Consider the following 25,920-nt stretch of genomic DNA (forward strand, 5'->3'; position numbering starts at 1 on the left):
GGTACAAACTGAGAAATAATTAGAAGGACGTTATTAACCGGTTTAGGTCATAACTGGTTGTGATGTTCCCTTCCTGCCTGCCGATATTAGCAGCTATTCTCGACTCTCTGATTCACATTAACTAACACAGCCTCTCTCTCTGCCCCCCCTCCCCTCTCTCTCCCCCGGCCGCCGATCTTGCGGCAGCTCTCTCCCCCTTTGTCTCAAGTGTAGCTCCACAGCCCCACTTTACGTGCAGCTTCACAGCCCCATTCTCTGCCCACCCCCTCTCTCTCCCCCTACCACTATCTAACCTCTTGTTGCAGCAGCTCTCTCACTATATTTCTCCTGCCACAGCAGTTTTCCTGCTATATTTGTTTCACCTGATGCGATCGAAACGTCATGATCTATTATTTGTTTGACCTACGTGACTTTACCGAAAGAACCAAAGAGTATGGATTCCTGCAATCACGAAAGCTTCAAATCAGGAAAGAGGAGTGTGAAAAAGTGACAATAGTGGGATAAATTATGAAGTAGAGGCATGAGAGATTGAGAAGCAAAGGGAGAATTGCGAAAAAGGTGAGGGTGAGAGGTGAGAGAGCAACAAAGAGAGAGAGGGAGGAAGGGAAGTAGGTCAGACACAGTGGAGGTAGGAGAGAGGACAGATGAAATTAGAAACAGATAGAAACAGCCCAGAGAAGGCAGGAGAAAGGTGAAGAGAGATAGGGCTCCATATAAAAATACAAGTTTTGCTGGCCGGGAGGATAGATGGACAGATGGTCACATCCAAATAGACCGCGGGTTGCTCGTCTCTAAAAAACAGAGCTTTATCTAAGATGATCCTGCAGGAAATAATCTAACCTGCCCTGAATAACAGTGCACTGCATATAATATTTTAAGCTTCTAATTTAACTTAAAATATGAATGCTTTACAAATTACTATTTTATAAAGATGGATTAATATTTCAATTGCACTAATTTATCTAATCCTCAAAGCATCTGTGATGTCTAACATCTCCCGCCACAATAAATTGTACACATGTAAGTGCAATCACTTACCTCAGGAGGCATTTGTGAATATAACTTGTAAACATCTGCCAGCCTCTGAAAAATACAGAGAATTCTATATTAATATAAACACATACTTTCTGTAACATATGTATACAGTTTATGCAATGCTATTACAGATTTTATTGGTATGTTACCTTCATAATTTTTTGTATTGCCTTTTACAGTGTTGAAATACCTTTCCATTTGGAAGCCATCTACTATGTTACATTCTGATCTAAAATAAAACGAACACACTCAACATATGCATTGGGCAGCAAGGTTTTCTCTCTGCCCAACCCATGCCCAGAATCAACGGGTATGAACAGGATTCCACTGAATGTGATTATTGCTATATTGAGTTGCCCAATTAAGGTTAAGCCTCTCAAACCATTGCAAGTTAATAATAATTTAAACATACCCCTTCCTCTTATTGACAGTAAGCCCGTTATTTTTTATTTAAACTGTAACTTTAAGGATAGAATTGTATTCATATGGTGCTCAAATGCTGATGCATTTCAAAATGCAGAAAATAATGCAACACTAAATACATTAGAAAGCATCACGAACAATAGAATAGGTGAAAGCAGAAGAGAAGACACCTGATGACTAACAAAGTACAACCAGCACCACAACCACTGAAGACGAGACCAACGAGTCCCAAGATGGTCACAGTGCTCGTGTTAATAGTCAAAAAGAATGGACTCGCATAATAAAAAAACCTCAACACATTCATCAATAACACTACCTTAAAGTACATAAATCATATTTTGACCAAAGGTTATTTTTACTTGCACATAGAGCGGCCAGAGCGATAGGTGGATAAGCTTAAGAGACTGCACTTTAAATTGTAAAATTATATATTGACAAACAATCTGCAAAACCCCGAAGGTTGACATAACAAAATAAGGTGCAGAATTCAGTCCAATAACTTACATCTGGGGACATGCTCTCCGTCGGTCTTGATACATCATTAGATGCCTATGAAAAGAAAAAAACAAACACAAGATCCAGGTTCGTTTCAACAAAGTACACAAAACCCGAGATTTAATCCCATCTGTAAAGGATGTGATACCTGACATGCAATAACCTGGTGTCTATAAACTGACTTGTGGTTGCGGCAGCAGTTACATTTGGGAAATGAAACAACATGTCTCGGACCGCGTTTGTGAACACAAGGCAGATCTGAAACACAGGAGGACCAATACCTCTGCCATTGCCGATCATTGTTTAACGCTGTGGGCTCACACTAAATGGATTTTTCCAAGACGGAGATACTCTGCAAACCTACCAGCTACCTTCAGAGATTTGTTCATGAAACCATCCAGATATATAAATACGGACACAACTTCAACCGAGAGGATGGGTACAAACTGAGCAATCATTGGAAGGACGTTATTAATCAGGTAAAGTGTTAACGGACTGTGATGTTTCCATCCTACTTGCCTATGTCAGCTGTAATTTCCGACTCTCTGTGTCTCTCTCTCTCTCTCTATGCCTCACTCTTAGATCTCTCATGCCCACATGTCCTTTGCATTGCACTCTCATGCCTTTGGATTACACTCTCATGCTCACATGTCCTTTGGATTGCACTCTCATACTCACATGCCCGTTGGATTACACCCGTTGGGTTGCACTCCCTCGAGGAGGCCGCTCTCCTATCTCAGAGTTACATGCTAATTTCTCACATTAACATCACTAGCCCCGCCAACTTCTTTATGACCCTTGGGCTACACCCATTTCAAACCTAGTTACTACTGGTCAAGACTAATTATAGAATCAATCGAAATTGAGAGAAATGAAAATAATTTCAACCAGCTTGGTGCTGCTTAAAAGCCATTCATCAAATAATACATTGTTTACATGCACACCTATACAGGTCAATGGGGATTACCTACACGCAGACAATAACCAGTACTGCAATTTTAATGCACGTAAACAACAGGAGATACAAGAACAATGTACACGTATAATGTACATTGATTACCATATCAATAACCCAAACGACAATGGATACCCATTGTAATTTAGATCCATTCATTAATCCCCCCCCCCTCCTTCGCAAGTGAAGGCCTCACAAGTGATGTCATCACATCTATCCCTCTATTTAAGGAACAAAACAGGAGGATTTATTCACAAATCTGGCTGTCGCTTGATGAGGCTAGTTTTAATTACTGGCGAAACGCCACAATCAGATTGTAAATGTTGTGGATTTGATCTCCAACACACCGTTGTGCTGTACTAGTGTAGTGATACAGCATTGACTGCTGTCCAGCAGCAGCAACTGCAGTGGACAGTTAGTGCACACGCCGTCGAGCAGAAACACAGGTGTGCCAGCAGGGCGGAGGAACTGGGGAAAGTGTCATGGAAGACCTCAATGGGAGCCCCCCGGGAACCCTCTAGTGGGTTCGAGAAGGGAGGCGCGGCTAGGGCAGAGCCAGGCCGCACCGAGTAGAATAAAAGCAGCAGAGAGCAAGAGCTCCGGGCTGCCGGTTCTGGGAGTGGACTCATGTCGTCGTCGCTGTCACGTGTCCTCTCGGGTCAACCAGAGTGCCATGGCCTTAAGTAACCCCATTCCTATGGCCGGCACTCCCACACCCTATCCTGTAGGGTTGACACTGCACGCCAAGTCTGCGCTCAGCGGGCCCCTCTAGGGCCGGTACTACTTCCACACCCTTGTGGTGTTCGCAATGTCATTAAACCGCACGCCATTCCTTTCTAGGGCCGGCACTGCATGGTGACAGCCCGCGATGTCACTACAGAAGTATCTGACTCTACAGTAGTATCTACTGACTGTAGTAGTATGTACTGACTATAGTAGTATCTACTGACTATAGATGTATCTATTGTCTGTACAGTAGTAGTGTCTACTGAATACAGTTGTATCTACTGACTCTATAGTAGTATCTACTTCGTGTATAGTAGTATATACTGACTGTAGTAGTATCTACTGACTGTAGTAGTATCTACTGACAGTAGTACCTACTGACTCTACAGTAGTATATACTGACTCTACAGTAGTATCCAATGTTTGTAGTGGTATCTACTGACTGTAATAGTATCTACTGACTCTATCATAGTAACTACTGACTGTATAGTAGTATCTACTGACTTTATAGTAGTTACTACTGACTCTACAGTAGTATCCCATGAGTGTAGTGGTATCTGACTGTAGTATCTACAGACTCTATATTAGTAATTACTATTGTGGTATCTACTGACCTTATAGCAATATCTGACTCTATAGCAGTAGCTGCTAACTCTATAGTAGTAGCTCCTGACTCTACAGTAGTATCTACTGACTCTACAGAAGTATCTACTAACTCTATAGTAGTATCTACCGAATCTACAGTCGTATCTACCGACTCTATAATAGTGTAGTGTCTTGTAAAATCACTCAGACTGACATGTTGTAACAGGTCACCTGCTTACACTTCATTAGCCTAATCTCCCACCAGTTGTCGGCACTCCTATCACTGTCTATACGGTCACTTCTGTTAACCAATTCCCACTCATAACTATGTTACACCTCGCTAACCTGCACACAGCAGCTCTCGCTCTCGGCAGCACCGTACTCAAGGCTTCGCACCCAGCAGCTCTCACCCAGAGGCTTGCACCCAGCGGCTCTCACCCAGAGGCTCACACACAGCAGCTCTCACACAGAGGCTTGCACTCAGCAGCTCTCACACAGCTTCTCACACTCCACCGCTGCCCTCGCCTACGTTCCCTCAGACCCACTCACTTGTCCATCCCGGGCGGGGGGATCAACCATCACCCGCCCGGCGACTCGTGAGGGTTGTGGTCCGTTCCCGGCTTGAGGGGCAGCGGCGAGACATCTTTTTTCTTTTGTCCCCAGCAACACAAACTCTCTCTCTGCTCTCAAACACGTCCTTATATTCCCCTCCCAGTTGTCCAGCTCCTCCCTTGTCTCTTTAGGCCATCAATCACCCCTTATCGCACGTCTCCCTGGCAACACCTCCGGTGTTAGCGTTTAACCCCGGGCCGACCTGGTCTACACCAGCTTCTCTCCCAAATTCGGTGGCGGTTTGCCCGGGCAACCTCATGTTGCACAAGCGCACGTGTTTGACCTCGGTTGCCCTCAGCCAACAGCGTGCGCCACGTATTTCACGACAGTACAATAGTTTCTACCGACTCTAAAGTAGTAACTACTGACTCTACAGTAGTATCTAACGACTATAGTAGTATCTACTGAATCTATAGTAGTATATCTTGACTCCATAGTAGTATCTATAGACTGTATAGTAGTGTCTACTGACTATAGTCATAACTACTGACTCTATAATAGTATCCACTGACTATAGTAGTAACTAATAACTCTATAGTAGTATCTTCTGAATCTATAGCAGTATCAATCTTGATTTGAAGCTTTCGTGATTGCAGGAATGCATACTCTTTGGTTCTTTCGGTAAAGCTACATTGGAGAAACCAAACGACATATCTCGGACCGCATCCGCGAACATAAAGCAGACTTGAAACACGGTAGAACGAACTCCTCTGCCGTGGCAGATCACTGTTATAATTCAGTGGGCTCACATGAAATTGACTTCTCCAAGACGGAGGTTCTTTGCAAACCAACCGGCTACCATGAGAGATTCGTTCATGAGGCTATTCACATATACAAGCACAGAGACAATTTCAACCGAGAAGATGGATTCTGGCTTAGTAACCATTGGAAATATGTTTTAAACCATTTTCGTTCTTAATTAATTGTATTTTACGATGACCTTCAGACCGCAGCTCTTTCGCTGGCATTGACTCTTAATACCTCTCACACCACGGTTAATGGTATGGTTTACAACATGGAGTATAACAGCGCCTCGCAGCTGTATCTCTCCCCCTCCTCTGTTCCGACCATGGATGAACTCGTCCGTCTGAACGGGGCCCGTAGCTATCCGTGTTGCTAAAGTTGAGGGTAAGAATCCACCCATTTTTTCGCCATATAGCATTGTGATATATAACGACTTATTGTTGGTAGCTTAGCTGATTGGAGAATATATAGAGTTTATTGATAACATTGAGGTAATTTATATTTTAGTTTTTTATTGGTTCACTATTTAGTATTCATTATATATTGTAGTGTATACCCAGTTACTGTGAATAGCTCAGATGTGTAGGCCTTGATTTAAACATAGCCATTTCTGTGACCAGTCACAAGCTAATCACTCAGTTATTTCAATGCTAAATTCGCCTAGTTATTTCAATGCTAAATTCTCCTGTTTGATTTGTACTAGGTGCCTCTGTGAATGTATATGCTCTGACTTTAACATAGCTATTTCTGTGATCAGTTACAAGCGAATAACTCAGCTATTTCAATGCTAAATTCAATGCTAATTCCTTTGTCAAGGGGTACCTCTGCGGATGTGTATACTTTAACTCAGCTATTTCAATGCTAAATTCTATGCTAATTCCATTGTCAAGGGGTGCCTCTGCGGATGTGTATGCTTTAACTTAGCTATTTAAATGCTGAATTATATTCTAATTCCTTTGTCAAGGGGTACCTCTGCGGATGTGTATGCTTTAACTTTAACATAGCCATTTCAATGACCAGTCACAAGCTAATCACTCAGCCATTTCAATGCTAAATTCTATGCTAATTCCTTTGTCAAGGGGCTTTGTTTCTTCTCACACAGCTTAAAGGTCGCGATCTGAGCATGGCTTTTTTCACTCCAGCGCTGTCCTCCAGACAGTCTCGTCCCTTCACCTTATGAAGGCCGCTTGTGTTGTGGCCGAAACGTCGTGAGAATATTATTGTGTTATTTTATTTTATTAATTTATTATTTTATTCTCATTCTACATGACTTTACCGAAAGAACCAAAGAAGATGAATCCTTGCAGTCACGAAAGCTTTAAATCGAAATCTCTTGACTCTATCATAGTATCTACTGACTATAATAGTATCTACTGACTATAGTAGCAACTACTGCCTCGATAGTAGTACCTACTGACTCCATAGTAGTAAATGCACACATTGGAGTGGGGTCAGAGAAGAGGACATCACACTGTTCAGGATTTACCTCAGCATATGCTTCTGCAGCAGTAACTGTGCCTGATTTTTTTGGCGTTGCTAGGGGCAACCGCGTTTCTGCAAATGCGCAGATGAGTACTTTCGCGCGTGTCCAAAGTTATTATCACGATCAGCGTACATTGTTACAAAGTGTGATTTTCTTAGTTTACTTCGAACTAAGGGCAAAAACAAATAGCGAGTTTTCGTAGGAGGGTTTAGTTTTTTGTATCTGTGTACTTTGTTGAAACGTAAACTCAAGAGTTTGTCAGTTAAATGCATTACAAGGATAGGCATGCACAGACAGACAGACAGAGAGACAGACAGAGACACAAAAAATTACGTTTATAGGTAAGATGAGATGAATGTGCTAAAAGAGGCAACATTCTATTGGCAATGCTTGCATCAACACCCCCCTGCGCTGGGGTGAAGGGAGGGAGATGGGTCATCATGCCATATTCCCTTGCATGCATTGCAGTTGTGCTTATGATTGTCATTATGGTTGTGATTAGAATGTGGTAATAGTTGTGGTTATGTGATGGCTGTCGTTATAGGGTGGTTTTCATGTGGTAATGGCTATTATGGTTGTGGTTATATTGTGGCTTCTATTGTGGATATAAAAATGTGGTGTTGATAATACTAATCTTGTTGTTGTTCTAGATGGCATTGTTTATATATTGTCGTTAATATGAACCATTATATTATGTCATTGACCTTATTGTTGTAGATATATTACATTGTTGTTGGTCTTCATGTTGATATGTTCTATCAACCATAATCTTGTGGATGTTGGTGTGTCATGTTATTGTTGAAATTATTGCTTGAAATTAGGACATTGGGAAACGAATAACAAGAGATCCATATCACTTGCAATTCGTTCGGTAATATCCTGCTTGAATACAAGTAAACACTCATAGAGTGATGCTTTGCACAGACAGTATCCATTGCTAAGACAACTTATTCAAATGAAATGTAGTCATGAAATACTATTTCATTCCAAAGCCAAAATACTTTTTTCTAACACGGTAGTTAACTTCATGTCAATCTACAATATAACAACCCCACAATCATTGGTGAAACAATTCTGCAGGCTAAACAAACCAAAGTTATTGAACACTGACAACCATACAGAGTACTGAATTGCTGAGTTTAAAATTATGTTTCCATGCATGTAATTTAATTAGAATTACTTGGAAAATAAAAAGGAAATAATGTACAGTATATGTTCTTAAATATCCTACTCATGAAGAGTATAGAATTGTGTACATCCTTCATATTTTGTTCAATAAATTAATTTCATTTGGTGAACACGTTTAAGTTAAAATAAGCTACATAATGTATTCCATCCAATTACAGACAATTAATTTAATTTCATTTTTTTCAATAAAAAAGGTAAGCAACTACTTTTAAATGAAACCCATGTAATATTTATCCATTGTGATGGTATGGCTGCAAATACTGCTTGGAACATTTCTCCAAGTTTTGACTTTTAGAATATGTGCATAATAAAAAAAATACATTTTTACTTGCATCACCCTGATCAAGTAACATATATGATTGTAATTTTCCAAGTAAAAGCGATCCTATTCCATACAATGCAAGAAAATAATAACGTGCAAAGGAATTGAATTATAACCTATAAAAATCAGTGTACACGTATAGACAAATGTTACCTTCGGCTAATAAAACAAGACAAATTCTCATTCTATTTCAGGTGAATAGCATGTAGTGGTGCTGAGTAGAGAGGGTTCATTTTTATGACTACTGCGAATGCGAGTTTAGAATGTTACCACACCCATCCCTCAGAGTACCAAAAATAATACGTAAATTATGGCAAAATTACTTGTCAGGAGATATAGCACCAGCAGCATAACCAGAAATGTTGAAAAATACATTTGGCCCCAAAAAAACTTAATCAACTTACTCCGCTTACCTTTATTGCATGATCAATTTAAGAAATGCATGTCAATCAATCTCCAGTATTTGTGGAATTTCTAAGAATTTAGAGGACACCTGGCACAATGGTATACCACCAGTTTAAAGTGGAATACGCTTGTACATGGCTTCATACAGCTATTGATGACTCGTCTAAGCCACCGCTTTACTCTAAAGTACAGTTTACAACCATTATCTCACATTAACCATTTACATATTGTAATTTACCACTGGAAATGTAACACAAGCATCAACTTAGCCCTGCTCGCTACAGCCCAAGAACATTGTATATAAATCACTTCATACAGGTGCATGGCACATTTTCCTGGATTTTTACTTCGTTGAATAGGATTACATTAGACAATTAGGCTGTCAAAAATCTCATTATAAATACAGTTGTAGGAACCTTCATTTAAATCAATGGAACTGTCAAATCGCCATTCATCTCCTTTCAAACTGACAATACAATGACCACCACTAGATTGTGCAGGCTGGAAGTCCCAAACTGTGTATTGGTAATTACCATCATTTCAGCAATCCCAAGGTCCTGTTAGAAATGTTTTTTTCCAATAATCACACTGTGATCTGGCCTGCATGGAAATAACACAGAATGAAAATGTTGTACAAAGCCGATATCTGCTGTGGAACTGGAGAATCACTAGCACTATACGTTAATAGTCCATATTCCTTGCCACAACGCAGAATGGGCAGCATTACTTAAGCAGTATGAGCTAACTGGCACCCTAGAAATAGCAGACCATCTCATTGAATCACTGGACAACACCAAATGTGCCAGATGATAGGAAAAAACTGAGACACTTGATGTCACTAGATCGATTCGGATATGTTCGAGCCTAATTCTTCAACTTTGAGTGGCTCCGCAGCCACCAATACCAAGTTGCCCATCGGTCAAACTGAACCAAGTTGCCAGCCACCTATTATGTGTAGCGAAGGCTACAATGGAGAAGCATGTCAAGTGAAGGGTTCAAACAAAATGAGTGGAGAGAATTCTGCCAAAATGACCATTCTTCGAACTTCCCAGAATAATTAAATCACCGAATTTGACAAAGTCCTAAGCAGCATATAATACAGCACCGCCACAGGCTATGACTACATCTTTGCAGAATTATTGAAACATCTTGGTTAGTCTAATTGCATATCAGGTTAACCACTGAAGGCAAGCTGTCAAAGATTTGGTGCAATACGACAGTCCTCACCCATTCAAAACTGGGCTACAAGCTACCGGCCAATATCACTGCTCTCCGTGTGTTTCAAAGTCATAGAATGTTTAGATCTATATTACCAGAAGGGGGACACATCCTGAGTATCAACCAGGCTGGCTGTTGAGGTGGCAGTAAGTATAACCAGGTGTTGGCATGACTCTGATTATCAAGAGTGGCTATCAAAAAAAATCCTCAGACAGGGGCTGTGTTGCTGGACTTGACAGCAGCCTATGACGCAGTCTGGCATACATCACTCCAAGTGGATATGTCCAGAGTACTGCCAAGATGAGTGGTTAATGTCACCAAATTGCTTCTGTGTGACATGAGGTTCATAATTCACATGGGAAAGAAGACAAGTGCTTGGAGGAGGCATATCAACAGCCTGTCTCAGGGCACCATATTAGAACCAACCTTGTTTAACCTCCACACAAACGACCAACCACCCAGCACTGAAAGTTACTCTATGCAAACAACATTTTCAGTGTAATACAGGCCCAGACGCTTCTCGAACTGGAGAATACAGTAAATCATATCAACAGGCTGGTTAACTACTGCAAGATGTAGCATCCTCTGTTTAAAGTTACCAAGACAGTGTTGGCAAGTTAGCTCGCTCATTATGGAAGGCCAGTGCTACAACTCTACGCATTTGAAGTGCCATTGTTAAGCTGTATGTGGACATGTGTCAACAGGGGGTGGTAGTCAGGCTAGGTGGGATGAGTCGGGCCCTCATCCCACCTAGCCACCAGGCACCCCAGACCCCAAGAGGGGGGGGAGGGCTGGGGGGATACCATCATGTTCCAGGACCCTCTAGAAAGTTCCAGAAGGAAGGTGTGGCTAGGGGCGGAGAGACTCTGGAGCGAGTATAAAAGGCGGCCCTCTGAACGCGTCTGGGAGTCGTCATCAAGCTGAAGATCCGAAGAGCCAGCCAAGAATAGGACCCTGGGAACCCCCGGACCTGCCATCCTTCTAAGGGCCAGGACTAACTGGGCCAGTGGTCGGACCCTGGGAACCCCCGGACTCGACATCCTTCTAAGGGCCGGGACCGAGCAGGCCAGTGGCCGGGACCTGAGGACCTTGGCTGGGTCGGGTCAGCTAGCCTCCCCTAGGTCCCCCTAGCTGAAGGGCTGAGATATACTGTAGAGTGGTCCCAGTGATAGAGGGCACGATAGCCCAGAGGCTGTACTTCCCCAGGCATTGGTGGAAGGGGCCATTATCCCTTTGTGTTAAGGACCCTGAATTGTTATAAATAAACGTGTTGCCTCTAAAGAACCGTCTCTCCTCGAGTTGGACCCACTACACATGTCAGCACTATCAATCTCGTACTTAACAGCAGAATATCTCGTTCCTGTTTGTCGTCAGTCATAGCACACGAAGCCGGTTGACGTGCAGTTACATTCTAAAATACACATCTCGAACTCTGCAACTGGTTTCTCTCCCTTTGCTACAGTTTTGAGCAACATCACCCTTCCACACCTTTGTTGGGAGGCTGACTGCCAAGCTATTGAGGATTTGTGCTAACCCAAATCTGCTGACATACTTCAATATTAGCCCACCAGCTACCCGTCTGTCATCACACCACACACTACAGACCAACACGCTGTGTGAGGAAGTGGCGGCAGAGTCACTCTGGTGTGAGGAGTGGATTTCTTCATCAACAAGGATCCAATTCCTAATCGGCAACCCTATAATTGGTGCCATTACTCGGCCATAATCAAACCAGCCACGGCCTGTGTGTTGCAAGCCTGCACAGGTGGGACTTATGCAACAACCCACACTGTAGCTGTGGTGCTCGACTATGATGCACATTAAGACTGCTAACCACACCTCGCATCAGTATGAGGACACTGCATTCTGGAAACAATGAAGCAAATGCACGCGCTAAATAAATCTATATATGCAATATGCATATGGTGTTCATACATAGCTTACTGTCAAAAATATAACAATCTGTTTTTCCACATCAAAATAATTTTAAGGTATTAGCCATGAGGGTCAAGTGATGGGAAATTAGGTTCTTCCTGAAGGTTCTGGAAAAGGGGCGTGGCCAGGGGCGGAGTCGGCCACGCCAGAGAAAAATATAATCTGAGTCCCGAGAGGGAGCTGGACTGTCCGTCCGGGGGAAGAAACCCTTTGTCTACGATCTCGGATCGTCAAGACTTCCAGCACGTGGACCCGGGCAGTATGCTGTTGGTCCCGGTCAGAAGTTGATAGTTATCCTGTAACTTGCATAGTTAGCCAGGGTGGTCACCACCCTAGGTTGCTGTCTTGTTAAGGGATAATAGTACCCCGTTGTGTTGAAGTAATAAATGCGCTGCCTCCGAGTCTAAGTGGGAGACTCAGTTGAACCCACTACACATGTAACAAGTGGAGTTCACAATTCCTATACTACCTTAAAATGGCAAGCCAGGGTATGGCACCCCGATGCCCATGGGAAGGGAGTTTCACAACCTTTGTGTGATCCACAAACCCTCATCTCGACAGTGGCTGATTAAGGCATCTGCCACCACTGCCTGGCTAATATACGGTATGTGTGTGCAGATGCACAATTATGTTAACGTACATATTACCATATATGTATTCGTATAATCTACGTAATAATCTATACATTGGTCGATTATTATTGTGTTTTAATTATGTTTCCATTCTTAAATAAGATCTACACGGGGGCCCCAGGCGGGGGCTAGGGGGTGGTCACGTGTCAGGGTAAGATCCTATGGGAAGGGTCGAGAAACGACAAGAGGTTTCTTCGAAGGTGGTCGTGGCCAGGGGCGGGGCCAGCCACGACCCAGGAGCATATAAACCGGGTCCCCACAGGGACCTGGGCTCTGCATTGCTGTCATCATCCGAAGATCTACGATCTACGTCCAAGAGAAGAAGTCACCAACACGTGAACGAGAACCCAAGCCAGGCTCCTGTTCATTATAGCTACTCCCAGAAACTAGCGTAGCTAGCCTGGTGGTCCACCACCATAAGTTAGCTGGTGAAGGGGCAATAACCCATTTGTGTGAATGTGTTGGGGTAAATAAATCCACTACCACTGGTGTCAGAAGTGGCCAAACGCTATTTTTTACTTAGCTAGCCGTTAGACTATGTCTATGCACCGCAGACTACATACCAGCACATCAGACGATGAAGACGAAGATCTCATCCCGCAAACAGCCCCAAAGGAGGGAGGTGAAGCATTGCCGGCAGAAAAATGCACCGACCGGCCACGCGACTACTCCACGCCTCGCAGAGCTCCTCCATGCCACGGCGTCCATCCTCGCGGAGCTCCAAGTCACGAAGCAGGCGGGGGAAGTGGGAGCAACAGAGCCACTTGGCAACGAAGTACCCGCCGCCATTTCCCGCCAAGCGGAAACCTCCGTGGCGCAGCCCGTGCTTGCAGCCGCCATCTTCTCCGAAGAGCGGAGGCGCGTGACCCGCCAAATCCGAAGTTGCGTCGAAATCGTCGGTGGACATTCCATCTCTCCGGCAACGACTTCCCTTCGTAAAATAATTTACAGCCGCCAGAGGCGACTGGGTGGCCTTCAAGCGGCGGTTCCTGACGAACGCCAACTTGGCGGGGTGGACAGAGGTGGAGGCGCTGACAGTGCTGCCTGCCGCCCTTGATGACGACGCCCTGGCAGCGTTCCTCATCATCCTACCGTCGAAGAGGGCTATGTTTACTCAAGCCTTCAACCAAATGGCGGCCATTTACGAGCCGCTGTCCAACGTACGCCACAAGTTCGCTACGTGGAAGATAGGGGAAACCGAGATGCCCCTTGCCTTCCGTAGCACACTTTTGGTGCTGGCGAAGGCTGCCTTTCCAAGAATGGACCACGACGGAGTCGACTCGTTAGTTCTTGAGAGACTCCTGGCTTTGGCTAAGTCCCTCAACGTTGTTCTGCCAGCTGTAGACGACGATCTTTCGTCCATCAGGGTTGCGAAATGCATTCAGGATAACCAGCTCCTACAACGGCACAAGAGGTCGGTGGCGTGTTCCGCGCCCCACGAGGGGCCGGATACACCTGAAGACGTGGAGCCCATCCCAGCCTGCGCATTGACCCAGAGTGGAGGCGGGCGAGGGGACGGCATGGTGCGGCGGGCGAATGACCAGCGGCGGCAAAACCATCTCCTCGTCCCAGGAGCAGCCCTGTCGTGTGCTACAGCTGCGGCCTGCCGGGACACGTCTCGTCGGGCTGCCGTATACCACAACGATGCCTCCCCGGAGCACCGCTGTCATCTGCCCGACCGTCCTTCGTTCCACTGCACCCTAAGGCGAGTCGCAACACATTCCACATTCCACCCCTGAATCCAACTCACCCATCTCGTGTGGTCGGGTCTTGTTCCGGTCGCGCGTCGCGGCGGGAGGATTTTGATGTTGATCGGGCCGGCCAGACGCTCCGACCGGGTAAGTGGTCGGAGCTGGCCCATCGAGTGGTGGCCGCGACCGCAGGTTCATCTGCTGTTGTTGGACTGATAGAAGGGGTGGAGATTAGGATGCTCGTTGACACCGGTGCATCAGTGACCATAATTTCAGAATTAATTTATAACATCTTACCCCCTAAATGTCATTCCTTATGCTCTGTCGTTGCCCCGTGCTTCGCCGAAAACGTCAGCTCATTGGGCATTATTGGGAAAATAACAGCGGATGGTAATTCCAGGCACTTATACACGGCTAATGCTACCGTGCAAGCACTTGTGTTTGGATGGTGAGGATTCCCCCCGGCACGTAAATGTTTGTTCCCCTACGATTGTGGAAGCCGCTAGACCGAAGGGCGATGGCGGGAGGAATCATCTTGGGTCCTGCTAATAAAGTCAGTCGTGATTTGACGTTGGTGGGGGCGCAGATGTTGGTATCCAACGACCAGGAACCCTTCATTCAGGTCCTTAACGCAGGGTTAGACACATCGGTCATCCAGGAAGGTACTGTACTAGCTCATGCGTCACCAGCGCTTCCTGAGGGAAGCATTGTTGGCAATATGTGTGCCACGTTGAATACACGGCCGCACCAGAAACCTGATGAGGGGTGGATTGAAAAGCTCTGTTCCGAGAATGCGGAGTTGTCCGGGGTCCAGAGGGGGAAATTGCGGGTGCTTTTGCACGATTTTTCGGACGTTTTTAGTAAAGGCAAATTTGATATTGGATGCACTATGCTTTTGAGTCATCACATTGATACGGGCGATGCTGCTCCCATCTGTCAGAATCCCTACTGGCTGAGCTCTACAGAAAAGGAACACGTTTGGCTGGCGGTTGACGAAATGTTAGCTGCAGACATTATTTCACCATCCACTAGCCCATGGGGAGCACCAATTGTACTCGTTAAAAAGCACGATGGTAGCTTGCGCTTTTGTGTTGACTTCCGTAAGCTTAATAAGGTCTCTGTCGCTGATGCATACCCTTTACCTTGAATGGATGACTCACTGGATGCTCTAGCCGGAGTGCGGTTCTTTTCCACTATCGATCTCCTATCAGGGTTCTGGCAGTTGCCACTAGACAAAGCCTCTAAGCCCAAGATAGCCTTTCGTACACACACAAGGCTTGTTCGAATTCAATCGGCTTCCGATGGGTCTTCATTCCGTGCCGGCCACGTTCCAGCGATTGATGGAACTGGTCCTGGCTGGTCTCCAGTGGACCTCTTGCTTGGTATACCTCGACAATGTCATCGTTTTCAGCCGTACGTTTGACGAAAACCTGCAACGGCTACACGCTGTCTTAAAATGCGTGCGGCCAACCTGAAATTTAAACCACAGAAATGTCACTTCCTCCAGAAATTGATTCGGTATCTTGGCCACATTATGAGTGAATCAGGTATTGCGACTTACCCGGACAAAACGGCGTGTGTTCTGAACTTGGCCGACCCCGACGTCGGTGAGGGAGGTACGTAGTTTCATAGGATTCGCGTCCTATTACCGCCGTTTTGTCCCCAGGTTTGCTACAATCGCTAAGCCTCTTCACGCCTTGACGGAAAAGGGTCATGAATTCCATTGGGGGGAGGAGGAGGAGGCCGCATTTGTTGCGCTCCGGGATGGCTTGGTGAACGCCCTTCCCCTCCGCTACCCCGATTTTTCATTGCCGTTTGTCCTTGATAGATGCTAGTAACACCGGAATTGGAGCTGTTCTGTCCCAAATTGTCAATGGTGTTGAGAGTGTTGTCGCATACAGCAGCAGGGTGCTGTCTCCGGCCGAACAACGGTATTGTGTAACACGGCGGGAACTGTTGGCCATTGTGTTTTTTGTGCCATTGTATCATCCCTATTTTTATGGTAGATATTTTGAGGTACACTCTGACCACGCAGCGCTACAGTACGCGCTGCATGTGGATCAGCCATCTGGCCAATTTTCACGCTGGTTGAACGTCCTCCAGAATTACTCCTTTAAGGTTACCTATCACAAGGGCTCCCGTCACACGAACGCTGACGTCCTGTCAAAATTACCAATGACCGGTGGGTGCACCTGCTTTTCAGGCTCCGGACGCTGTAAGCCGGCCGCAAAGCCCTCATCCCCTCCTCTCGCGGCGTTGTTCGAAGCCGTAACATTGGAGTTGGCCGAGGTTCCGGCGGTGCGTGATGCTGTCATTGGGTTGGACCAAGCAGAATGGGGGCACCACCAGGTGGAGGACGCCTCCCTGCTTAAATTGCGATGCCGTGTCAGAGAGCTTGAGGGGGGCGAGGATCGACGGGGTATTGCCTCTGTCATTCTTAGAGGCGGACTACTCATGCATTGGAATGGAGGGTTGCGCCGGTACAACATTGTTGTGGCTAATGCCCTACGGGGCAAGGTCATCTGGGCAATACATAGAGCGCTTGTTGCACCTAGGTGTGCATAAAATGCTGGCCACACTTAAGTTGGACTTCTTCTGGCCTGGCATGGCTGAGGATGTCGCTAATTTGTTGAAGGGGTGTGTGCAATGCGTGTGATGGAAGCCGCCGGCAAAACCCTATTGTCCGCCATTATAATCGATTCAGGTTTCCCGTGTGAATGAGTTGGTTGCGCTGGACATCCTTGGTCTGTTTCCCACTACCCCTCATGGGAATAAGTACTTGCTGGTTGGAGTCGAGTATTTTTCACGATGGCCTGTGGGCTGGCCGCTCCCCAACCAGTCAGCGGTCGACAATCACTGAGGCATTCCTCAATGGCTATGTAATGGGCAAGGGTGCCCCCGAACGTCTTCTGACTGACCAGAGCAAAAAATGTTCTTCAAAGATGTTGTGTGAGGTATGCGATTTGTTGGGAACAAAGAAAGTACGCATGTCACCGTACTACCCGTAATGGATGGCGTGGTGGAGCGCCTACACAGGACTCTGACGTCCATGTTGAGCTACCAGGTCAGCAAGTCCCAACTCGACTGGGATTTGCACATACCCGGAGTCCTATCTGCATATAGGATGGCCCCTCACGCATCCACCGGCTAATCACCGTTTTTTTTTAATGTACGGTAGAGAACACGACCCCCAATTGATATTCAGTTACAAGCCGCGCCCGACAAAGCTAAATCTAAAATTTCTGACTCTGAGCGTTTCACTCTTCAAAAGCTTTCGGAAGCGCAGGAAGCCTCTAGGGTTAATTCGGATTTGCGCCAATTGGCGAATGAGCGGCTGAGGGGTTCCCGTGTTTCAACACATGAGTGGGTGCCTGGGGACAGAGCCTGGTTGCATTGTCCACAGGTACCGGTGGGTATGTCGCCCAAATTGTTCAAACCTTGGAGAGGGCCGGTTGATGTCATTTGGGTTATTCGGCCACAGTGTGTCCAGAACCGCTTGGAGCGGCGGAGTCAGTTTGTGCATCCCTCGCACCTCAAACCCTTCATCGCGCTGCACGAATTCGTTCCATCTCCACACCGCAGGGCCCGAGTGTCAGATGTTTCCGGCGAGCTGGGGTGTGCCTGCTGAGGGTGGTCCTCAGCGGAGTCGTCTGATTCCGTCAACAGGTGCCGCGCGCCTGACGTCCCCAGCGCCGCCGCCTGCGCCATCTCCACTGGCATCAGGAGAGGAGAACCCGTCGACCCTGCCTACAACTCTTCGTGAGCAGCTGGGCGCGATGGGACATTTGCATTTTCCCCTGGGACCTCCAGGGAGAGCGAGTCCACCTTCCCTGGAGGCCCGGCCACGTGGACTCGTTCTAAAACTCTTCGGGTTTCGTGATCTGCACGCACACACACTCCCACACCCTCAGTTGGTTGTCGCACTCGGTAAGCCATATCGCTTATTGGTTGAACCTAGCCCTTATTGTGCTAGCGGGTGTTGTTACACGGTGAGGGTGGGAGATGTTGGCGATAGTAGAGGATTCCGAGAGTTCGCGATTCACTGCACTGCTTTTTTTTCTCTCTCTCGCATTGATCTGTACTCACACCCTTTTCCCCGATGTTAATGTACATTTGTAGGTAGTGTAAATATTGTATAGGTGGGTTAGGTTATTTCATTGGTAATTGTTCTTATTATTTGTTGAGGCACAAATAGCGTTTAATCACTTTTTAATCACTTTTGATCACTTTACTCACTTAGTTCGTTTTAAGGGGGAGTTGACAGTTGGGACGGCTGAGTGCTACAAAGGGGGGGGGGGGGTGATGTAGTGACATCTTAGATGTCACTGTGTAGTGCCGGGCCTAGAGGGGCATGGCGTGCAATGTACTTACATCGCGGACATCACGTATGTAGCGACATCGTGAATGTCGCTGAATAATGCCGGCCCTAGCGAGGCACGGCGTGCGATGCATTGTCATCGCAGACACCCCGTAGGTGGGTGTAGTACCAGCCCTAAAGGGGGCTCGGTGAGTGCTGGGATTGCGCAGTGGCACCACGCGTGGCGTGCAGTGCTGACTCCTACTGGAGGGAGTGTGAGATTGTCAGCCATGGGATGAGGTTACCCTGGGCCATGGCACTCTGGTTGACCCCAGAAGGCATGTGACAGGTAAGATTTACACGGGGGCCCTGCCCACGTCCCCCCCCCCCAGCCTCACGTCTTCTTCCCCTTGCGCTCATGCGCCCCCCCCCTACCCCACACCCCCCCCCCCTCTCTCCCCCCTTGCTCCTCCCCCCTTTTCTTACCTATATAACCTTTTGCCACGGCAGCTCTCCCGCCTACCTCAGCATTTTCTTGCTGTGGGTGTTCCACCACCTGATGAGGATCGCTTGTGTTGCGATCGAAACGTCATATTTTATTTTATTTCTTCCTACGTGGCTTTACCGAAAGAACCAAACAGTATGGATTCCTGCAGTCACGAAAGCTTCAAACTAAGATTTAGGCTGATGTAAACAAAAAAATCAGCCTTACCGACATGAAACTTGAGGTCCTCAGTAGGCTCCCAACCATCTGACAAAATAATTAAATTTATTTTATCACAGTTTATACATTTGTAAGTTATATTACAACAGCTTTAACGTCAATTGTATGCTAACATTGTATTTCACTACAAACTAAAGTATAAGTATGCATATTTATCTGAGTACAACATTACTTTGAAAAGCAATTACCTTGCAAGCATTGTACATAAGTACACCATTTCAGAATTCAAAGCTTTATTTGGTGTTACTTTGCATTCCTATTTTTTATGTGATATACAAAAATAGCAATGTAGTGATAAATAGTAAATACTAAATTATAGCTTACAATTGTACAAACATAATATTGGGGTTCCTAAGTTTATGTAATATTAGTTATTGTGCACATCTCCAACCCATGGGTTTCATCTTTCAAGCCTGGAAGAGCATGAACTTACCTCTGGGGACATATCCTTTAGAGATCTCAATATAACTGGTAACATCTAAAAACAAAAATGAACATACATTAATATTAAAATGTCTGCATCATAACTTATAGCCAGAAAGTGTTGGTTATATTATTGTCTGAGCTTGGATAACTACATCAATTTCAAAGGAGTAAAAACTTTAAGAAGGGAATTGGACAAGGTTTTTACTAGCGTTGTTCACAGCAACACTCGATGACATTATCCTAAAATTAAATTGGAGAAAAAAATCCATCTCTTTTAATGGAGAAAACATGAACCATCTCAGGGTTGGTAATGAGACGATGATTATAAAGGCCAATGGGAACAGACTGCAGGAAATGTGTTTCAAAAGTTATAAGAGAAGGCTGCAAAGTTGGGATAAATGAAAAAACCAGAGGTCGTATAGGACATATTTTCTAATCGACTAGAGATATGTCAGAGGGACATAATGAAAGAAAAACATTGAAATGTGAGCAAAGAAGCATAATTTTTTTGGAATCGCATTGAGAGACACATGCACATGTAGATTAGAGAACATACACAAGTTAATGACATCATTATAACTATGGTCATGTACAAGTCATGCATCTCATTTAAATTACAAGCTAAAATATACTTTTAGCTGTGCAACAAAGTTAACTCTCCAATCACCACTGACAATATTTTAATAGGTATATATACATGGTCATGTTGAGTAAAAAATCATTCATGATAATATCAAGTATGGTAGTTCCACAGTTCTATCATATGTAACAATGATATTCTTATCCAAAGTAAAATTACTAATCTTCTTGGCACAATAATCTCATCTGACTTATCAGGCAATATGGTTTAAAGATATTTTTTAAACATGTTTTTGTTGCGGGACATATATATGAATGCTATATTGTCTGCTTATTTATTTTGTCATGCAATGGCTGGCTATATTACTAATCTGGATGAGGAGACCTCAAAAAGGCGTGGCTTTCTTTTCCATGTGAAGATTTTTTGTGATATTAAAAACTATCACTGTTAAATTTTTTGCAGTCGGTTTGATTGATCCAGCACTCACTGATTCACTCCAGTCACTCACTCACCAGTGATCCGTTACCTTCTTACTTTCCTATCGTTATTGCCAAGGTCATTTGATGTATTCACCCATGTTCAGAAATTGGTCTACAAGATGGCATGTGTTATCTCACTCCTGTATTCAACGACCAAATTGCATATCAAACCTTTATTTCTGCCTCTTCATATGCACTGCTCGACTTTGAATTCCCTCCCATCGTCTCTTTTCCCAAGTTCTTATAAATAATGTTGCTCAATTCATGAAACATATAACCTTCGATTAGTATGGTTGGCTACGCATGGTGGGAAAGAAGTTCTACATGCATATAAAATCGTATTATATCATTAATAGTGCTGTTATTTGCTGGGTCTTTGCTCAGCAACCATGGTGAAAACAATCATAACCCAACCTCTACATGAAAACTAAGGAATGCCATCTCTTAATCATTCATCAACTGAAACTCAAAGAAAGTGATTGGATAAATGTCTACGGAGTCCGTAGTTCCAAAGACTATTTATTTCCCTGCATCTGCAAGGGCAATTGACTTCCTTCTTTCAATAAAGGGTAGCAAAGCATGCAGCAGGTGGGATGATGAGTTTTGATGAATTTCATCATGCCACGATGCAAATTCTGTATTCAAAGCACGCTGACTATCAGGCTCTACTATTATCTTATTGTACAAGAAAGAAGTTCTACATGCATATAAAATCGTATTATATCATTAATAGTGCTGTTATTTGCTGGGTCTTTGCTCAGCAACCATGGTGAAAACAATCATAACCCAACCTCTACATGAAAACTAAGGAATGCCATCTCTTAATCATTCATCAACTGAAACTCAAAGAAAGTGATTGGATAAATGTCTACGGAGTCCGTAGTTCCATAGACTATTTATTTCCCTGCATCTGCAAGGGCAATTGACTTCCTTCTTTCAATAAAGGGTAGCAAAGCATGCAGCAGGTGGGATGATGAGTTTTGATGAATTTCATCATGCCACGATGCAAATTCTGTATTCAAAGCACGCTGACTATCAGGCTCTACTATTATCCTATTGTACAAGAAAGAAGTTCTACATGCATATAAAATCGTATTATATCATTAATAGTGCTGTTATTTGCTGGGTCTTTGCTCAGCAACCATGGTGAAAACAATCATAACCCAACCTCTACATGAAAACTAAGGAATGCCATCTCTTAATCATTCATCAACTGAAACTCAAAGAAAGTGATTGGATAAATGTCTACGGAGTCCGTAGTTCCAAAGACTATTTATTTCCCTGCATCTGCAAGGGCAATTGACTTCCTTCTTTCAATAAAGGGTAGCAAAGCATGCAGCAGGTGGGATGATGAGTTTTGATGAATTTCATCATGCCACGATGCAAATTCTGTATTCAAAGCACGCTATCAGGCTCTACTATTATCCTATTGTACAAAAACTTGAACTTACACGTGGGTTTATGATTCTGTATGCATGTGTATACAAAAACACTACACCTCTAGATAAAGACTGTTAGCAGTGCAAAGTAATTGCTAATGCAATGTATAATGCGCTCAATTTAAAACGTCACTGCAGATTGTATGTACAATTCAGTTTAGACAGCAGGTTATGCTAATAATACATTAAATTCAATAGGATTGTGTAAAATTCAGAACAGGTGACATGTCTTGAGAAAGCTTACCCATATTTCATGCATCATGAAGTGTTATAACTTACATCAGCAGATACAGTTTCCATTGATCTCATAACGTTTGCAGACATCTAAAAACAGATAAACAATATTGAATACCAATTATTTATACTTAAAAAATAAAAAAAACACGCTAATGTATCAAAATTACATATAAAATATAAGTACAGTTTACAACTAAGTTAGATAAGTGTCACAGTGATTAGTACACTTCTATTAGTTCAATTTCCGGCTGCGGCTAACATTATTCATGAGTTATATCTAAACAATTATTTCTTACGTTATAACTCCCTGAGACAAAGACTGAGTTATAAAATGCAAGGTGAGTTTATATATAATGTACACACACAAACGAAGAAAAGCTGCAATGTTTGGCTCAGGATAAATATGAGCAATATATATTTCATGTATAACAAGTTCACTAAACCAGTGGACTAATCTTACAGACTGGTACACTTGTCAGTTCAAACATGTTTTTAATAAAAACTGAGTGTTTTGTCAGTCTTTCTTTCAAATGTTTTAAACGTAGTTTTTGTTGGCGTTCATTCTATGTTCAGTTGTCCACAATTTCAGGATAATTGTCATCTAATGTATATTACTTGATAAAATATGGTGTCAGGCAGGAAGTCCAACTGATTGTGTTTTGGCTAAGGTTTAGGTTAACCAAAAACAGTTTTGACCAGTCAGTTCAGTCAGTTCAAATATTCTAAATGGTCTGGGAAAATTTGGTTCTGGTTAAAATTTGCACATTTGCTCAAAAGGATCGCCATGCATGATGCAATGTTAATTGCAAAGCAAAGGCGGATGTGTTTGATCGCTTCAAACATGTTTCTATTTCTATGTTGCACAAAACAGTGAAACGGAGCTACATGGAGATTCAGTGACAAATGGAGAGGCAAAACAAATCATTAAGATGCAGAAACAAAGATGCACAAAGAAATGGAGATACAAAGAAAAACTGAGAAGCATATAAGAGACAGAAACAGGTGCAGATGCATATAGACAAACGGAGATGCAAAAAGACAATCTAAGAGACAGAGATATGACTAAATGTCAAATACCTTTAATTAAGCTTTCATTAACTTTTTTTCTTTACGATGAAATCAGCAATCTCTCCATTTCACAGTAAAATATTGCTTTAATGGATGAACACTGAACAGTGTTTTGTGCTTAGTTGTTTTGCTTGTGGTCTATGCATTATTGCAAGTTCAAAAGAACAGCACGTATAATAAAATCTAGATTAACAGGTAAAATCAGTTTCCAGTTAGTTATCAGTTCGACTCCCTAGTCGTGGGTAACTATGTTAAAATGTAGACTTAATATTACATAGCAACTTAAAGAATGGGAGAAAACCAAGCAGTAGAAAAAAACTTATGATAATCGTTATAGAACAGATTAATCACTGTTTTCGGTTGAGTCATCAAATTAGAAACTAGCTTGCTCCCAGAAATGTTCTTATATGATAAGATGTATGCAGTAGCCTACCTCTTCAGGCGCATTCCCCATGAATGTCAGGGCCTGTCCACACAACTAAAAACGTATGCAAACACCACGTTAAAGAATAATTCAATAATTGCGTGAAAGTCAGCAGTTTTTAATGTACATTTCTGATTTATTTAAAGTGAAGTGAATACAACACAGATAAGTTCAAACGTAACTATGACTTGCAATTATCAGGTATGATGTGACAATTATATGATTCATGGGCATCATAATGTATCTACAGTTGCTGCCATACACACAAATGTGTTCAAAACGTGTTTGAATAAAAATATAATTAAAGCAACATGCACATTTACCTCATATCGGGAAACGTTATTTACAACAATTTCGTAAAAAAATACAAGTGTTGGATGGGCGCAACTAAAACCCATCAGAGTATACATATGTACGACATTTAATGAAAGTGGATTAGGATCAAAATTTGGAATAAAGAGGTGCGTGAGAGTAGGTTGCAGAACTTTTTGAACACTGAACTTGATTATAAAAACATACTAATGTAACAAAATAAGAAAGTTTTAAATTGGGACATATAACATATGGGTCAGTAACATGGCGATTGACAATAGAACACAGCTTAAAATTACTCAAATAAGCATGGAGAAGTGCATGCTTGAAATTACCCTGCCAGAAAAAGACATTGATTGGGAAAATGTTCGAATTACAAACCTCTGATGGAGTGTTAACAACATTTGGGTTTGGAAATTACCAGGGCTGATAATCGCAAGAAATTACAGGGATGGAACTCGTAAATGATTCCCCCACTATATCTAGACCGTACACGAGATCTGAGGAGGAGCTTGCTTTGTGTGTGGGTCTGTATGCGTGTCTCGGCATCTATGCATGTCTGGCAGTCTCTGTGCTCCACTGCGGGTTTCTGTGGGTCTGTGTCTGTGGTTATCTGTGCATATCTGTGGCTCTATTAGTCTACGAGTCTATTTTTGAGTCAAATAAAAAAAGTGAATCTTTGTTCCTTCTAGAACACAGTTGAGTTCAAATTTTCACTCCCACCACAGCGTTACAGCGCGTTCCGGCCCATGTCTAGCACTGGTAATTACACATCACGAGAAGAAATGATGGCTGATGGATAAAGATGGTAATAGAATGACAGCCTAGGGAGGGATCCGTCCCAAAAATATGACCACCATGACGATTGAGTGAGATCTAGATGCAGAGCAACAACTAAATTTCACATTCAGGTGATCAAGCCAGATAACCACATTAACAGCAGTGGAGTGTGTATCATTGTAATGGAGCCTTCATATTTGTGGATCGAGCATTGCATCATTATATGTTGTATGGTCTGTTCTGAATGACCGCAGTTGCACAAGAGTTTTAAATTTTGCATTTGTGCGTCGGATAGTCCCCTCTGCCATGATTTGTACGGATGTGATTTCGGGTGGACCATGAGCTTCGTGGAAGATCAAACCCAGGGATCTTCTGCATTGGGTCTTTCACACGGTGTTTGTGAGTTTAAACTCCATTCAGCTCTCAAGCTTCATTGAGGTTAAATTCGCATTGTTTAAGGTTAAGCGGATGGGTCCAAAAGGACTTGCATCACTTCAAGCGATGGCGTGGGGTATTATTGAGGTCCTAATTAATGGGAAGGTGACCATTTTCCTCGATTCACAGGACTTCCCTGAGCTTTATGGCAGATGGGTGGGGGGTAGATGTGCGACAGCACGGGCTACCAGGGTCTTGGGGTTGACTTGAGGGTTCCAGTGATGTATTGCGTTGCAGTGTTCAGTTGAACATCAACAAGTCGAGTGTGAC

At 43.7% G+C, this 25,920-nt stretch overlaps 1 protein-coding gene across 5 annotated transcripts in view; it reads right to left on the reverse strand.

Annotated features, from left to right (window-relative positions):
* The window catches only part of LOC116940453 (uncharacterized), a 393,679-nt gene that overhangs the window by 120,854 nt on the left and 246,905 nt on the right, over window positions 1–25,920 (reverse strand). For all 5 annotated transcript variants that reach the window (XM_076056201.1, XM_076056147.1, XM_076055989.1 and 2 more), the window contains exons 41-46: window positions 24,133–24,177; window positions 22,674–22,718; window positions 19,904–19,948; window positions 19,459–19,497; window positions 1,963–2,007; window positions 1,039–1,083 (exon numbers count right to left, since the gene is read on the reverse strand). In XM_076056201.1, coding sequence (XP_075912316.1) covers window positions 1,039–1,083; window positions 1,963–2,007; window positions 19,459–19,497; window positions 19,904–19,948; window positions 22,674–22,718; window positions 24,133–24,177 — 264 coding nt within the window. The remainder of the gene's footprint in view (window positions 1–1,038; window positions 1,084–1,962; window positions 2,008–19,458; window positions 19,498–19,903; window positions 19,949–22,673; window positions 22,719–24,132; window positions 24,178–25,920) is intronic.

This window comes from Petromyzon marinus, chromosome 1, assembly GCF_048934315.1.
Source record: "Petromyzon marinus isolate PM22_M1 ecotype Great Lakes invasive population chromosome 1, UKy_Petmar_22M1.pri1.0, whole genome shotgun sequence".
NCBI classification, from domain to species: Eukaryota; Metazoa; Chordata; class Hyperoartia; order Petromyzontiformes; family Petromyzontidae; genus Petromyzon; species Petromyzon marinus.